Here is a 15893-nt window from a genome sequence, read left to right as displayed (position 1 = left end):
GTGCAAAGGTTATTGGACATCAAATTATACTTTGTTAGGTATGTTGTATGAATAGGTGCACATGTGCAATATAATCTATATCCACATGCAGCAGTCTGCCAGGTCATAGAAATACTTGATAAAAAAAACCTTTATTACAAAGGAAAAACATATACAAAGCCAAACAGAATATTTCACATTTTTGCCAGACTTTGAACTTTCAGAACATGCACATAATTGTGCCCAGTGAGAAAAATGGTAAAAAGAAAAATGTCCTTAGAATCCACCACGTGATTGGCCTCCAAAACCACCTCCTCTTCCTTGGTAGTTTCCTCCATAGCCACCACCTCGTCCTTGGTAACCACCCCCAAATCCACCTCCATAGTTGCCACCCCTGTACCCACCTCCTCCACTGTTGCCACCTCTGAAGCCACCACCTTGGTTGCCACCCCTGAAGCCACCACCTTGGTTGCCACCCCTGAAGCCACCCCCTCCTCTAAACCCTCTGTAACCAGAACCATTTCCTCCGTAACCGCCTCGAGCATTATATCCACCTTGGAAGCCTCTTCCTCTATTGCCATGGAAGCCACCATCAAGCCGAGCCATTTTTGGAGGCCGTGGACCATCCCCAAACCTGTAATAAAAGAAGGTTTAGACAAAAATTAATTCAGTATGGACATGTAAATCCAAGTTAAATCTTGAATGCCAAGACAAGTCCTAAAACAGTTCAGTGTACATGCTACTAACAACATACTCCCACGTACACACTATTGTTTAAAGGTTTGGGGTCACTTAGAAAAACAAATCTTGTCTATAAAAATAACATCAAATGGATCAGAGATACAATGCAGACACTTAATGTTGTGAATGACTATCGTAGCTAGAAACGGCTGATTTTAATGTAATATATTTATAGGCGTACAGAGGCCTTTATCACTCCCATCAATCCTGTGTTCCAATGGCAAGTTGTGTTCACCAAACCAAGTTTAAAAGACTAATTGATCATTAGAAAACCCTTCTGCATTGTTACACAGCTAGAATTTCCCTTGGTTTTCAACAAAAACCCAAGATTTGGGTAGTATATACTTATGGAGAAGTGCCTTTTACTAGATGGCAAAGAAAAAGAATATAGTCCATGAAAGTTATAAATGGTTTTGATGAAGAGCAGACACACACACGGCTTGTGCTACGTTTTGCGGATCATTATTGATAAGAGTAATTGGTACACAACGGATGTATTAATAATCAAATAATTTTTTACAGAGTACAAGTTCTACTGAAAATATTTAGTGATTTTATTGGGTTAAACGGCAGCCTACCTGGCATTGCCGGCCATCAGATTAATTCCAGCTGTGGAGGGCCTGGAAATCAGGCGAATCAAGTTCAGCATCCTTTCATTCACGGGATCCAAGTTAGACAAAATCTCTGGATCCTTTGTGACTTCCACCACTAGGGCCTCCACCGCAGCTCTCAAACCGGTGACGTAGGCAGCATCTTCGTGAGGCATTAAGAGTTTAATCCTGCAGCAGAGTGGGAACACACAAGCCTTAGTCCCAGCATAAAGTGATCGGGAAGGCACACCTATGTATAAATTTTGTATTAATCTTAATCCTTAAATAGGATAGCCCCTTCCAATTTATCAACATGCAGATAACTATTTAAAAAGCAACAAATATCTTGCAATTGACCCTCATGGCCACTGTTTTAAAACTAAGCAAACACAATAGAACAAGATTGTAGGTATGTGGGTGAAGCATGTTCCAGTCGGTCACCGCCATTAAAATGGGAACCGTCACCTAAACAGCTTTCTTTAAGATTGCTAGAACAAGAGAGCTTTAGCAGAGGCAATAAATCGATCGTGAATCAATGAATCTCTAATCCATTTTTAAAATCCTAATTTAAAGAACTGTTCAATGAATTATCTAGGAGGTATATGCATAAGATACAGATTACTCTAAATTGAAACCAAAAACTGATCTAGTGTATTGAAGGGCATGGTGTAATATTTAAAAACACAGATCAGGTTTAAATTGAGTGCATTTAATATAATTCAAGTGGAATATTTTCAGTTTACTACTGTGGTTACAAATGAAAAATGGCCTTCTAAATACTTTTCTGGATTCACCGAACACTTCTAGGAAAAGATCATGCAGTTAACGCATGGGGACCCCCCCCCCACAATAAAACAAAAGCAATCATACCAGTCATCCAGCAGTATTAGCTGCCCATCGGAGATTACTTTCTTGGAAGCGAAGAGCAGCAGCTGCAATGGACTCACCATGGTCATCCCCTTAGCAGAGATTGCTCTGGTGCGGATCTGTAAGTGAAAGGGAAAAAATGCCTTAATTTTTGGATAGGGCACACAAATTATTTAAAAGGTGTATGGGCATATACCAACACACTCTCCCAACATAGAAAAGAAATGCAGTCAACGTTAAGCCTGTTTTGCTCCTGTCAAGCCTCCAACTCTTCAGACTAGCCATACAAAACCAAAAACTTAAACGACCTTGAAGTTTGAGGTTATTCTGCCTCGCGTGATTTCTCACCTTCTCACTGAAGACAAAAAATGGAGATGGATATTTAAGGTCTTGATTGCTGAAGGGACAATTAACAGATGACTTGTGGATAAGTGCATTGCGCCCCTCTGTAGTAAGAATTTTCCGCTTTTCCTTGTGGTAACAGACATTAGGATAAACACCAAAAGCCAAAAGGGAAATGACCACGTCCAAGTTGTTATCTGGACCCGTATTGTTAAAAACTTGATTCATTAAACACTCTAGAAATAAAAGAGGAAATATATTCAGATTTCACTTGTATAAACGAACGTGTGAAACTACTCCATAAATCACAATCCTACAGACACTTGCCTTCAGGGAATCCCGAATTTACCAATATATCTTTGAGCTGTACTTTTGCTTCCCATGTCATGCGAAGCGTGGCCATGTTGAGACGTTTATGCTCACAGAAGCGAATTTCTGCATCCTCGCCGCCCATTCTAAAGAACGTCAGAGCAAATCAAAGTGTATCGCAAAAGCTATTTTTTAATCAGTTATTAAAACATACAAAAGTTGCATACCTTGCATCATCCCACGCTTGGAAAACTGACAGCAATGCCACGTGATCAGAGAACCGACTTCCAGCAAAGTTCCTATGAACATATCCCAGTCTGCGGCCTTCGTTAATAAAAGGCTCAGGGAAGCAAGTTGCAGCAGAAATGGTGCACAACGCATCACCAACGCTATAAAGGAAAATCTAAATAAAATCACCTAAATCAGCAAAAAAATGTTTCTTTCCATCACGATTTAAGGGCCTATATACTTACTAAAAAATGCAACCCATAATCATCATCTTCCCCAGCCGTGGTTCAATGGGCAGTTTAGCCAGGATTCTGCCTAGGGGCGTCAGTTCATCATTTGAATCCAATGCATCCAACTCTGGAGAATTTTAACATTAATTGAATAGGTTAACTATCTGTCAACAAAACAGTGCAGAAAACCTTTACCGAATCTTACGCTATCACATGAGTTTATAACAGCTTGCCCAACACCAATAGTTGGGGAACACAAGATACCTCTTAGTGTGTGTTCTGCTTCTATCACAGCATCCAATGGCGGGGGCTCAATAGCTTTGGAAAGGAACTGTCCGATGCCACCCAAGCGTAAAAGCTTAATACTTAGAGCCACTTCATGCAATGGAGTACGGAAGATCTCTGGAGTGAGGTGGGTCTCCAGACTGAATGAAGAACATAAATTATTTAAAAAAAATATTACACCACAAACGTTAACTCCTATAGCAAATCCAAGTCCCTACCGTTCAAAGCGAGCCCTGCTGCAAAGATGGAAACAAAACCCAGGCCGTACGCGCCCTGCTCTGCCCTTGCGCTGTTCCAGATTGGTCTTAGAAGCCCAGACAGTAGCATAATTTGTCATGTTGTTGTGAGAAGTAAACAGCTTCACCTTTTGTCTGTTAAAAAAAAGATGATTAAAAATAATTCTGCTATACCTTATAAAGCCACAAACACAAAATCGACCTAATCAAGATAATCAAGACAAACATATTTAATCAGTAGCAGCGGTTCCAAAAGCCCCAATAGTTTGCCAAAAAAGGGCGAGTGTGTTTATCATATGTAAATCAAATCCGAGTTCATTCATTAAATTTTAGTTTGTAGGCAAGTTCAGTGGTAAACATTTGAAATTATTTTCAGCAGGAAAGGTTGAAAATCTCTGCAATGCACCTGAAACACCTCCTTTTGAGAATAAACCCAGGTGACAAAAACTGTCAATCAGACCTAGAACATCAGGGTGAACCACAGACCTACACATTAAGATTTGATAAAGCTTTCAAGGTCAGGCATTAACTTTTGGTTAAAAACAAAACAAAACAAAAAAACTTACTTGCAGGAATCTATAACGTAAACAACATCATTTATAGTTATGCTCGTCTCAGCAATATTGGTAGATAAAATAACCTGTAAAAGAAAAATAAATAAATGTTCTGCAACTACTAATATAAAAAAAACATAAAAAAACATTCTTCTCTCACCCGAAGATTATCCGGCTCTCGGATTTAAACCAGTATCTAATGACCTATACCACAGTGCATACAATTAGCGTGGCCTCTTAGAGGTGTGCAAACCCAGATCGGAGCGTACAGATTCTCTCAAAACCCACAAAGTTTGACCATGATCAGAAACCCACCTTGGTTATCCCATCAGGCACAGGGTCAAACACCCTGCGCTGCTCTTCTCGTGGGATCTGGGAATGCAGTGGCAGGATGCAATATCGGAGGCTTCCTGGGAAACAATAGACAGACACATTACTAGTCAATTAACCATACACTATGTTTTTTCCACCCTTACATTGAACACTATACAAGTCTGAGTATCTATACTGTATTTATACTCCCTCACTAACATAAATTTAGGAATGAGCAATGAATGAAAAGGCAGAAATCCAATTTAAGAACACAGGTGATCACAGAAATGGTAAACAAATGCTCATTCCACCTCCTACTACATTGCTGAAAGAAATGATTTTTTATCCAATTAAGCCGTTTACTCAAGGTTTTTTTGACTATAAGAAAACTAGAACAAGCGATTATATGCTGGTGGGGTCAGAAGTCTTGCCTAGGTTGCTTAATAACAAATGATACGGCTGCCCCAATGCAAAAAAAAATAAATTGTCGGAGACAGGACTTGGGAGTAATTATTTGTAAGGAAGGCAGATGTTAACAAGGAAGCAGAATCTAAAAGTATTGGTGGAAGGAAGAGATGGAGGTAATTATGTTCTTTAGAGACCTCTGCCTCTGGTCAGACTTCACCTATAGTATGTGCAATTACAGAGATCTAGCCTCCAGAAGGATTGTAGAGAGAGCTCAGTGAAAGGGCTATGAAAACGGTTTGAGCGAGCGGGAACAAGAGGTCATAGCTTAAACCTAGAGGATCAAAAGCTTAGGAGCAGCATTAGACAGTTTTACTTTACTAAGAGGATGGTAGAAAATAACCACCTTCCAGCAGTGGTAGATTAATACAATGGGGATATTTAAACATGCATATGAGGGCTATAATGTTATGCTGAATAAAGTTTGTGTTTTTACAATACGAATAAATGGGCAGACTGTGACAGAATCAGTAGACACCATTACCAAAATGTGGGTTCATCTCAAGATGCTTCTGCATGGTGTAGATGAGGTTCCAGCCAGGCAAAAACACAAGTACTGCTCCAGGAACGTTAAGTGTTTCAATGTACTTCAGAAGAGCTTCGATGAGTTCAAAAGGAGTCTCTTTTTCACTAAGCTGTGACATTGAGCGTCGTGTCTCAGGACCGTAATCACCCTCGCAGATTAAATTACAGTTGGCCTGAAAGGAAAAAAATATCTAAGAGAAGTATCCCCAAGTACCAACATTTTATAATTTTACATAAGCGTAGGACGCTTCACGTAAAATACATATTGTGACCGAACATCCTTTAAAGCACAATGAGTTAGTCAGCAATCTTTCAGAACCCCTCGTCTTCTAGGGTAATATAAAAGCCAATTTCAGAACCAGCTAAAATTTAAATATTTATTTTCTTCAAATCAGCAGCAAGACCAAAATACAATATAAACAAAATAAATCCCTGCTCCTCTGAGCTTCCCCACCTCCCAACAAAACACTCCAACTAAACAAAATAGATCCAGCAAGGTCTGCGTCCAGCAGCTTTCTTGGCTGGAATAAGAAAGGAGAGTGAATTGCACCAAGATGGGCTTTTTAAACCCCCCTGATTACACCAGGTGAGCTGTAGTTGGTCACCTGTAAATCCTGGTTCATGTGCTCCTCCATAAATATAGCTTGGAAACAGGATAACATTCTAACCCGAGAACATTGCAGGGCACACTAAGGCTGTTATGGTGGCAACTCACATCATCATCATCTCCACCTTCTTCATCTTTATCCTTTTTCTTCTTGTCTCTTGGTGGTGGTATGAAGCAAGTCATCTGTATGCAGTCCTCAAGAAAATATTCTGCAAGGGAAAAAAAAAAAATGAGTAGTGTTTGTTTAACACAATAACTTACAACACAGGCATTGTATTAGCAGAGTTTGAAGATAAATGTTAACCAAGAAGATACAGAGCAATAGAAAGCAGGAGAGAAAAACATTAACCAGTTTTAAAAGACCCTAAGGCCATATGATATGCAATGAGAATGTTCTGTTTGTGAAGCAACATGTTTCCGGTTAGAAGCCTTAATCGATGGCTGCCAGTCTTATATGTAAAAGAGCCAAGGCGTAACCAACCTTGAAGGCGTTTCAAAGTGGTGGGATTTAGTTTTATAGTAGCAGTCAGGGTCGTAGTAGTATAGCATACATACACAATTATTAAAATATTTACCTTGCACAGGGAAGGTTCTGCCGAACACTTCAATGATGGGGCAATTAAAGAAATATTCACAGAACATGCTTGTGTCAATGGTGGCTGACATGAGGATAACTCTGATATCTGGGAATGCTTGAATCACATCTCGCAGAACAACTAGCAGAAAGTCAGTCTGAAACAAAAAATACATGTATCTATAATGTTGTTACATTACAGTCTGCATTCACAAGAATCCATGCCATTTTTTTCTGATATGGCTTCTTCATTAATTACATACTCCCCTTTCCTGTGGCCAAGCGTGCCAATATGAAGGATAGGTTACCATTTAGTAATTTATAGTGTCTTGATAATTTTTCAAACCACACAAACTTCTCCTTATAAGTAAACGCACATTTTAGGACAATTTAGCCAGTGACTCACATTAATATCACGTTCATGTATTTCATCCACAATCACGTGGCTAATTCCTCTGATGCCAGATTCCAGTTTCCTCAAGAGGACACCTGTTAAAAACAATAATTCAGGTGTTTAAAGAACAGTATGATAAAGATACATGTTGGCTTGTGCTGGATCAAATGCCTTGAGCCACAGGTAGGCATACATACCCACAGTACAGAAAAGCATACTGGCATGAGGGCGAGGGAGTACAGACTCAAAACGTACACTGTAGCCACAGCTTTTCCCAACCTCCTCTCCTCTCTCATAAGCAACACGTTCTGCAACAGATACTGCACTGATTCTTCTTGGCTAACAAAAGAAAAAAAAATGAAAATATAAACCTAATAATTAGCAGGATTTGATCACATAGAAGTTAATGTATTGAAATTTCTCCTGTACCTGTGTCACGACGATGTTGCACTGCGCTCCCTTGCCGTTATGGATAAACTCATCCAAAATGTACTGTGGCACTTGAGTAGTCTTGCCACAGCCAGTGGCCCCTCTGATGATAACAACAGGGTTATTGTGCACGGTTTGCAAGATTTCATTTTCAAATTTTTTAACAGGAAGAGCATCACGTTCACCCAGGATCTAGGAGAGAAGAAAAAAAGATGAGATATTGTGTGACCAACCACTATGTAAACAACTATTGTAGAACAATATAAACAAGTAGTAATTAACACTGCTGTAAACATTTGTGAGTGTTAGGTCTGCAGTGACCTGGGCATGCAAGTTACAATGACAAGACTGCGGCAAGAACTACCTTAGCAAAAAGAGAAAACATTTTTCAAAGAACTGCTTCAACTTAACAAACCTGCTGCATGTCGTTCTGCTGTGAATGGTACACAATTTCGCTCTTCAATTCAGAACTGATCTGCTCCTGGGTCGCCTTAAAAGAAGTTAAAGATTACATTTAAATCCAACTCATACGATAGATCTACCTCACTTTTAATGCACATAGGTGATCGATACTTTGGCCAAATTAATAACTGGACACTTAAAATACTGAAGAAAAAATACTTTACTTACAAATGCTAACGGACCCTCATCAATGTTGCTGCTGGTCCATGGGTTCCAGTTCTCCTGTGGAGGAGACCAAGGGACCACTCCAGACATACTCTGGCGCTGAGAAGGCTCAAAATGCACCAGCTTCCCCAGAGTAAGTGTGACTGGCTGCGTAGAGTCCTGGGGCTGTAAATGGATCAAATTAGTTTTTACTATATATATATATATATATATATATATATATATATATATATATATATATATATATATATATATATATATATATATATATAATATCTACATGTATACCTATTTTTTTTTTTATACTCACCGCATAGGGCACTTCAAGCCCCAGCTCCTGAATTACACTCTGTAGTTGTTTTTGAATATCTGGGCTTAGGTTTACCTCATAAGGTTCCAGCTGCAAAAAAATGCACAGCACCACATACATATATTAGAAATAAAATAATAATCATGATCAAGACATGACCAACTGATCAAGCAAAGCGTGTTAGGAATACATTTAAAATGAATACGATGACGAAGAACGTGTTTGTTGAAAAGAAGGGACATCAATATACTTAAACAACCGCTAAACTGCGATGATCATTAACGTAACAGGTGGAACTGCAACATTTAAGTTTCTCATCTCTGGTCTTTAAACAGCATTTCATGTAACAGTCTACTTGCTAAAATTGTATTATTTAATGCATGTTGGAATGCAGCAAAATGCTTTGGAGTATGAATTCTTTAGATACCAAGAAGCAATAGTATGTAAACTTCTTGCACAGGTTCAGTTGTAGTCTCAAGTAGAAGCCAGTCACATGTATGTTAACAAGACATCAGTGTTCAGATAACATATATGTGATTGACGGTACTCCCTGGTTCTACGTAGCATGCGCAATAATTATATTGAGGCAGCTCAATTCAAAGTTTCATTTTACAACTCTATTAACCAAAGAGTACCCGCACCGTATGGGTAAATGCGATAAGGTCTGTGCACAGTGAACTCCAATATGAATTTAACATGAAATTATGACTGGAGTGCTCTTTTAAACCGTGTACAGCTTCTGTCTCATTGCGGCGGGCACAGACAGAACTTCATTTATCACGAGTCTGAAATACAGCCACTTATTAATCTGTGCGCCGACTGAAGGCCAACAGTGTAAAACATTGAATACGACAAAAACATTTTCTTCATGATGGATTTATATTGTCCCATCAAAAACCTGGAAACCTATGCCTAAGATTTACCTTGCACCGGGATCAAATGCACATCTGCTGCTGGTATAACAGAGCCAGACTAAAAGAATCCATAAAACTAACAGGCACAAATAACATTTACCAAACATGTAGACCGTTTCCCTGTAGTAGCCCACACAAAGAAAACTCACAGATTCTCCCTCTTTCTTCTTCGTCTGTCCAGAGTAAGCCTCAATGACACCCAGATGGTAAAGCTGGCGCACAAGTGATAGGGCACAAGACTGTGCTGCCAGTTTCTTGTTAGAACCATGCTCCCTGGCAGTGACCCCTAAAAAAAACACAAAAAAAACCCAACACATTATATCAATATCACATGACATATGAAAATATATCATAAGTCATCATATACTCTTCCGTTTCCCAAAAACAACAAAAGACTATTCTGAAATAAAAAATAAAAAAACATACTTACTTCTTCCAAGCTGCTTAACATAGAGGGTCATTTCTGCAATAAAGCTCCTGCAGAGAATTAGAATCATATACAGTCATTTTAAGCAAATTTTACTTCAGTGTGTTAAAAGAAACAGCTAGACGGACTTTGGTGTGCATATTCTAGGGGTAACAGATATACAGTGTATCCATCAGGACTGATTCCTAAACACACACTGTTGTGTTACACAAAAGCCCACCAAAATGGGACCTTACAGATCTAGACTATACCACAACACCAGCAACTTTAGGAGTCATGTCTACCTGGGTCCTGTTCAGCTCCAGAGATAACCGTGATAAGCAATGTACAATGATTCTTACACTAACATGTGGCCCATCTAAAATTATTATAATGGAAGATAAGACAATAAAGGGTAAATGCAAGCAAAAGACAGACCATGCATCAAGGGCAGGTAACTATGGTTAGCTACCGCTAATGGCATTTATCACAAAATAACTCACAAAGCCCCAGCCCAGTTGGCACTGACCTGAACGGTACCCCTAGCAGCCTGCGCCTGTGTGTTTCTCAGCCGGCCTTTTGGTCACCTGGAGAGAGTGACACCAGGAATCAGCAGTCAGCGTTATACTCCACATGGGATCGCTTAGTCCATCCTAAGCACCATACCATGTGTAAATAAGGATAAAAACATGGATTCCTGGTGTCACACTGTTTCTCCTTTCTATACCCAGATACTTGTAGAAGGTTTTTTTCTTCAAAACAGTAATAAAGCAGGTAAAACATGAACAGGTAGGTTACATATGAAATCCATTGTTTAATATGAACTAAATATAGAAATCTTGTTTACTTTTTTAATACTTTATTCTGTCTACATTTTTTTCACAAGTGCTGCCGCTCCTTGTCATACAAATTAACAAGGTCCATCAGCGGGACAATTTTTAGAACACATTACAGGTTAACGCCTGAAGAGCAAATGCCCAAGTAATAAAGAAAGGAGCATTACAAGCACGGCACCTGATTTAATACACTTGGTGTAACGAAATAGTGCTTTTTTGAATATTCAAAGTTTTACTGGGAATGGTAGAAATACTGTTTGCAATGCTCAGCTCCACAACGGCAGGCTGAGAAACACACTTGCACACGCAACAATCCTCAAATGAATGGGGACAACCGAGGGCTGCCAGCATATGGCTATTGAGCTGTCGCTGATCTATACATCTATACATCCAAGACAGCCAAGGACTGGTGAAGGACAATAAGTGCAGTTCTTTATCAGCTTGAAAACAGCATGATGCTTAACCTGGAGCAGCTTCATTATTTTTCAAACTGACCCAAAGTTTGAGCAGATCAGGCTTCAAAGATAAAGGCATGATAAGAATCCTAAATTCAACATAATCTGCTACTGATATTTGAAAACAGGAATCACTAGTATGGGCCTACATATGGATTATTACGTGAACCCCAATGCTTTTGGGTCAGTAAACGTAGGACTCACTGCTACAAAACAGAGAATATTTGTTGTTTTTGGGGGGCTCGGGTTTAAAGGGACTCTCCAGACATACTTTAACGAGTATGAAATCTCTGTGAACCCTTTAAATTTGATGGTGTCCCTTTTGCACAATTCATTCATCTATATGCATTGCCCCTTTCTCCACCCAGCTTTATACTGTGCAGAATATGTGATCTCCCTGCATGTGGTATAGCTCCAGCGCTGGTTCAGTGAATGCTGTATGAGGGGGTCAGACCTAAAAGAATTAGGCTTTCTGTAGCCAATCAGTGGCAGGAATAGTCAAGCCATGGAGGAGAGCGGCAACTGCAGCAACATGGCTGCGTCTTTTGTGTCAGACAGGTGCTTTATTTTTCTATAGCAAGAATGTCAGGGACATTTATCCATTTAAGTTCACAGTGCCATCCAATACAATACTGTTCAGTGTCCTCCAAGCAGCCCTACATGCTGTAGACACAAGACCAAGGAAAAAAATAAATCCTGCAATTAGTTACCCCCTAGTTACTAAATTACCTCTTAATTCCTTATAGGCAAAGGGCCATCCAAATCTTAAAGTTAACACAAACCTGTTGTGGTCAGGACCCACTTGCGAGTATTTGTATTCCCCTTGGGTCTTTTCTTTTTGGAAGAACTGATTTAGACGTGCCTTAGCATTCTCAAGGGTCCAGTTCCCATGTAAACCAGCATTCAAATCTACTTCCTCGGATTCTAGAGTCTAGGATATAAGAAAAACTTTTTTTTTTTGTTTTGTTTCCTTTTTGCTTTACATTAAAAGCCTGCTAATGTTTTAGTCTCTTACACATCAGGCACTAACACAGCTGAAAGAATTACCAGTATGAAAAGATGGACATTTAAAGAGTGATGAGAACCAATTAAAACACAACCTTCTCCCGCTGTTTAAGAATTATAGTAAACTGAAATGTGCTCAGGTGCCTTCAAAGTGAAAGATCTCAAGCAACTAGGATACTCATAATCCTAAAAATTTTAAATTTTTTCAAAATAATATCTTACAGCCTTATTCTCCTGTTCTTCCTTTCTAGAATAATAATCTTTCAGGTTGGCTCCACGCTCCCAGTTGGCTCCACCACTAAAACCAGAGCCTAAATCCGCATTCCCAAAATCCGAAGAACCGTCTGAGGAATCAAATATAAAGAGATTGCAACATTTAAGAAAATATACAAACGATTGTTGAGGTATGCATTTCTAACTGATGTTAATTGCTTACATACACTGTTTGTGGTCAAGACAGTGTGTGAATTTTAGTATTCATGCACATTCATTCCTTTTCATTCATGGTTTCCTTACAGAGGCATTAAAAGGATATAACCCTTGGTATATATCAATAAAGGCAATCAGTATTATCTAGCAGCATGTCTCATTTTATTTTATTGAGGTCTGCCTAAAGAAGGGTGTTAAATCCTGCATGGCATCCGCTCCAAATAGCATGAAACATGTTTGGGTAGAAATTCTAAGGTGATACTTGGAGGATCTGAGATATGTTTTCTCAAACATGTTTTTAGTTAGCATATCTTTAAGCATACTCATTTACTTTCTGAGGGTGGTTAATAAACAGAATAAACCACAAACCTTAAAGACATATTAAATGTTTCACACACAAAAACACTTACCGTAAGTTTCTTCTTTCAAGGCCAAGTGGGGAGGCAAAGGCCCTCCAGAGGGACCTTCAGTTGGGACAAATCCATCCACAGCATTGCTCTGTCCAGCCTGTAACATAAAGAAGTCACTTTAAATAATCTGGGACTATTAATTCCTGTAAAACAATGAATACTTTTTTGTATTGATAATTTATTCAATAAAACTTTTTCTTGTTTCTAAGAACAAAAAACAATTGAAAGGTTGTACCAACCGCAAGTGACGGCACTTCCTCACTTTTCACTTCACCCATTCGAACCAGATAGTTGACAAAGTCCCGGGCTGCGTTACTCTGGGCATCCTTTTTATTTGTAGAGTTCCCCATTCCAGTGTAGTTATAGCCATCCACTCGAACCTATTAAAACATAATGCAGTATGAAAAACAAACAAAAACAACAACAGCTAAACATTTTCATCACTTGAAAGTATCCTCAAATTTGGAGTAAAGGACAGGTAACTGATTGTGAATGCACAGTAAACACCGTACATGCCCACTTCTTTGAACACTTGGAGTCTGCACCGGTATACGGAAGGCTACAAACCCTTTTCACACAACTGATAACTGAACTTATACATTATAGGTATTTGTATATAATGCGCGTGAAAGCACTTTATCATGTAATAGGGATTCTGGGATTACTATTTTTAATAACAATCCCATTTCTAATTTATATAACCTTTAAGAAAAACACAAAATGTTCAACCAATGGCCTTGAAGCCAAAAAGAACGTATACCTTCAGAATGCCCTGCATTTCGCAAATCACAAAAGGGAATAAAAAAAGAAACCGATCAAATATTAAGTCCATGGTGCATGGAATCTATAAATGTGCCTCATTAATGTAGACCAAGCATCCAATCATCAGATATTGTAGCCACAGATTGAGCAGCTGTCAGTCAGCTTCTAATTTAATATGATGGGTCTATACTGAACTTGGCCCGAGTGAAGGGCAGCATCTTTTACCTTACAATGATGTGCCTATGCAGATATGTCTAGCAGAGTACAAGTCACAAACACTGGCTAAACCGGGTATGGTTTTGTGGATGATTTGTGTCAGCACACCATGAAGAACAATGTGCCGCGAAGATGTCAGAGAAAACACAATTACTGAGCTCTCTTACATTGCTGGCAGCTTTTCAGAACTAGAGATATAAACACCTGACAAAAAATACCGCACCTCACACAAGAACTTTTGTCGATTTTTATTTCCTGCTGCCCGGATCTCATAATTTGGGGTAATCTTCTTCTTTCCACACCACGCGTACAGAAAATTCTTGACGTCGGCCATGATGGAGAGGTGGCTCAATCACCTTGTGCCCTGAAACATAACATAACAATGTACCAAGTTCTCTGACAAAGTTCTCACAACCTGAAAGGATGGCATCTGGGTGGAATAGATTGTTCTCAGCTTTCAGCACGACTAAATTGTTATAATAAATATAATCACACAATAACAAACAGGTACAATAGGAGATGAGGGCCCTGCACTTGTGAGCTTACAATCTAGTTGATGGTTATGGCGGAAGTGAAACAGTAAGAGAGGACGGCTTGGATGGGGATGAGATGGCCGGGTCAGGATGATCTGGAGAGGTTGTTGGTCGTTTAATGGCTCGATTAGAATGCTGGATGAGTGTAAGGATCAGAGGTTGTACACGTCTCAAAAAGGTGGGTATTCATATAACTGAAGTCATTTTAAAGTTTATGATTTTCTTTGTTAACCAGTCTAATGATTTGAGAAATATTTAGAACAAGAACAAGCCTATCTTATGGAAGCTAACATGTCACAAAAGATGGCAGAATTAGTTCTCTCTACTCCACCTATTACTACAAAAGCAGCCATCAAATAGAAACAGTAACTTCGAGAAGAATAAATTAAAAGCTAATCAACAATCATACAAACAGCCGCTCTATCGGCGTACATGTAAGTCCACAGAAACACATTAATAAGCGAGGGCTGGACGGTGTTAAGCGACAAGAACCCATTTACTCTGTGCAGAAAGTAACTAAATGGTGCATGATCTGCTTGTATAAAGAGAACATCGCTCTAAACAGAAGAGGGGAAAAGAAAAAGAACAATGATCCAGGGGGTCGGTGACATGTTAGAATAATACATTCAACGCATACAGGATGTAAAGGTTATTATAGGAATCGGGTCATTAAATGATTTTACTTATTACACAGAACTGCTGACCTGTGTACTGCGAGTATCACATACCCCAATACCGCCATGGGCTTGGTAACCATGGCAACCTGAAAGCCAGGGCTCTGTATAACGAACCCTACCATTGTTATATTAGGTACAGGCATTTTTATTTACCCAGAACTCGCAGACAACACCTGGAATTCCGAACTGTAAATACTACGTTTACACCGCAACCCCGTTATGTGTATGTGGCTATACCGCACGTGACTCGGCCCGCCGCCATAACCACACTCGCACGCTACCAGCATGTTATTATCAACAGGACCCCGCTTACCGTGTATTCTCTCGCCACAGGATACTCCCCCCACTGGTATAATTAGCAGCACGGACAAAATGGAAGAGCCGCTAACCCTGCGCAACTACACTGCAATCCACGACGCCTGCGCGACCGCGTGACAACCAATAAAACCCAAGAGGAGGGGTAATTGGATACGTACGGCTTTGTGGTAGGAGCGCAACGCTAGGCGCCATATTTGAAGCTGGCACGTATATTTATAAATGCTGTGTGAATGTCCAAATGTTTCACAGAGCAGGGCTTGCACCACATGCGTTATTTTATTTTTATACGCGCTTTCAGACGTTGTTACGCGAAGTATTATGTCAAACA

At 39.4% G+C, this 15893-nt stretch overlaps 1 protein-coding gene across 1 annotated transcript; it reads right to left on the bottom strand.

Annotated features, from left to right (window-relative positions):
• Positions 1 to 255: 255 nt before the first annotated feature.
• Positions 256 to 14371, bottom strand: LOC149288411 (ATP-dependent RNA helicase A protein-like). Its single transcript, XM_089491624.1, has 27 exons — positions 14261 to 14371; positions 13272 to 13439; positions 13060 to 13156; positions 12443 to 12564; positions 11998 to 12146; positions 9949 to 9995; positions 9668 to 9804; positions 8605 to 8694; positions 8298 to 8459; positions 8083 to 8157; positions 7668 to 7859; positions 7436 to 7577; positions 7251 to 7333; positions 6846 to 7002; positions 6379 to 6479; positions 5623 to 5836; positions 4677 to 4771; positions 4374 to 4447; positions 3790 to 3942; positions 3551 to 3711; positions 3302 to 3413; positions 3056 to 3217; positions 2847 to 2974; positions 2526 to 2755; positions 2181 to 2296; positions 1299 to 1499; positions 256 to 613 (listed from the first exon to the last, which is right to left on the bottom strand). Exons 1-27 carry the CDS (start codon positions 14369 to 14371, stop codon positions 256 to 258), a joined length of 3837 nt encoding a protein of 1278 aa, XP_089347750.1.
• Positions 14372 to 15893: the final 1522 nt, after the last annotated feature.

This window comes from Sceloporus occidentalis, unplaced genomic scaffold, assembly GCF_023333645.1.
Source record: "Sceloporus occidentalis isolate IW3139 unplaced genomic scaffold, rSceOcc1.0.p SCAF_51, whole genome shotgun sequence".
NCBI lineage: Eukaryota > Metazoa > Chordata > Lepidosauria > Squamata > Phrynosomatidae > Sceloporus > Sceloporus occidentalis.
Note: the sequence above shows the minus strand (reverse complement) of the source record. Positions and strands in the feature narration are given on the sequence as shown.

What these genes read in the sequence shown, in the direction of transcription:
- LOC149288411 (XM_089491624.1), bottom strand. Translation starts at nt 14,371, where the DNA reads ATGGCCGACGTCAAGAATTTTCTGTACGCGTGGTGTGGAAAGAAGAAG. An exon ending in GGCTTGAAGTGCCCTATGCG is followed by an intron (nt 8,460 to 8,604) that starts GTGAGTATAAAA and finishes ATCCATTTACAG; the next exon opens with CCCCAGGACTCTACGCAGCC. An exon ending in GCAACATCGTCGTGACACAG is followed by an intron (nt 7,578 to 7,667) that starts GTACAGGAGAAA and finishes TTCTTTTGTTAG; the next exon opens with CCAAGAAGAATCAGTGCAGT.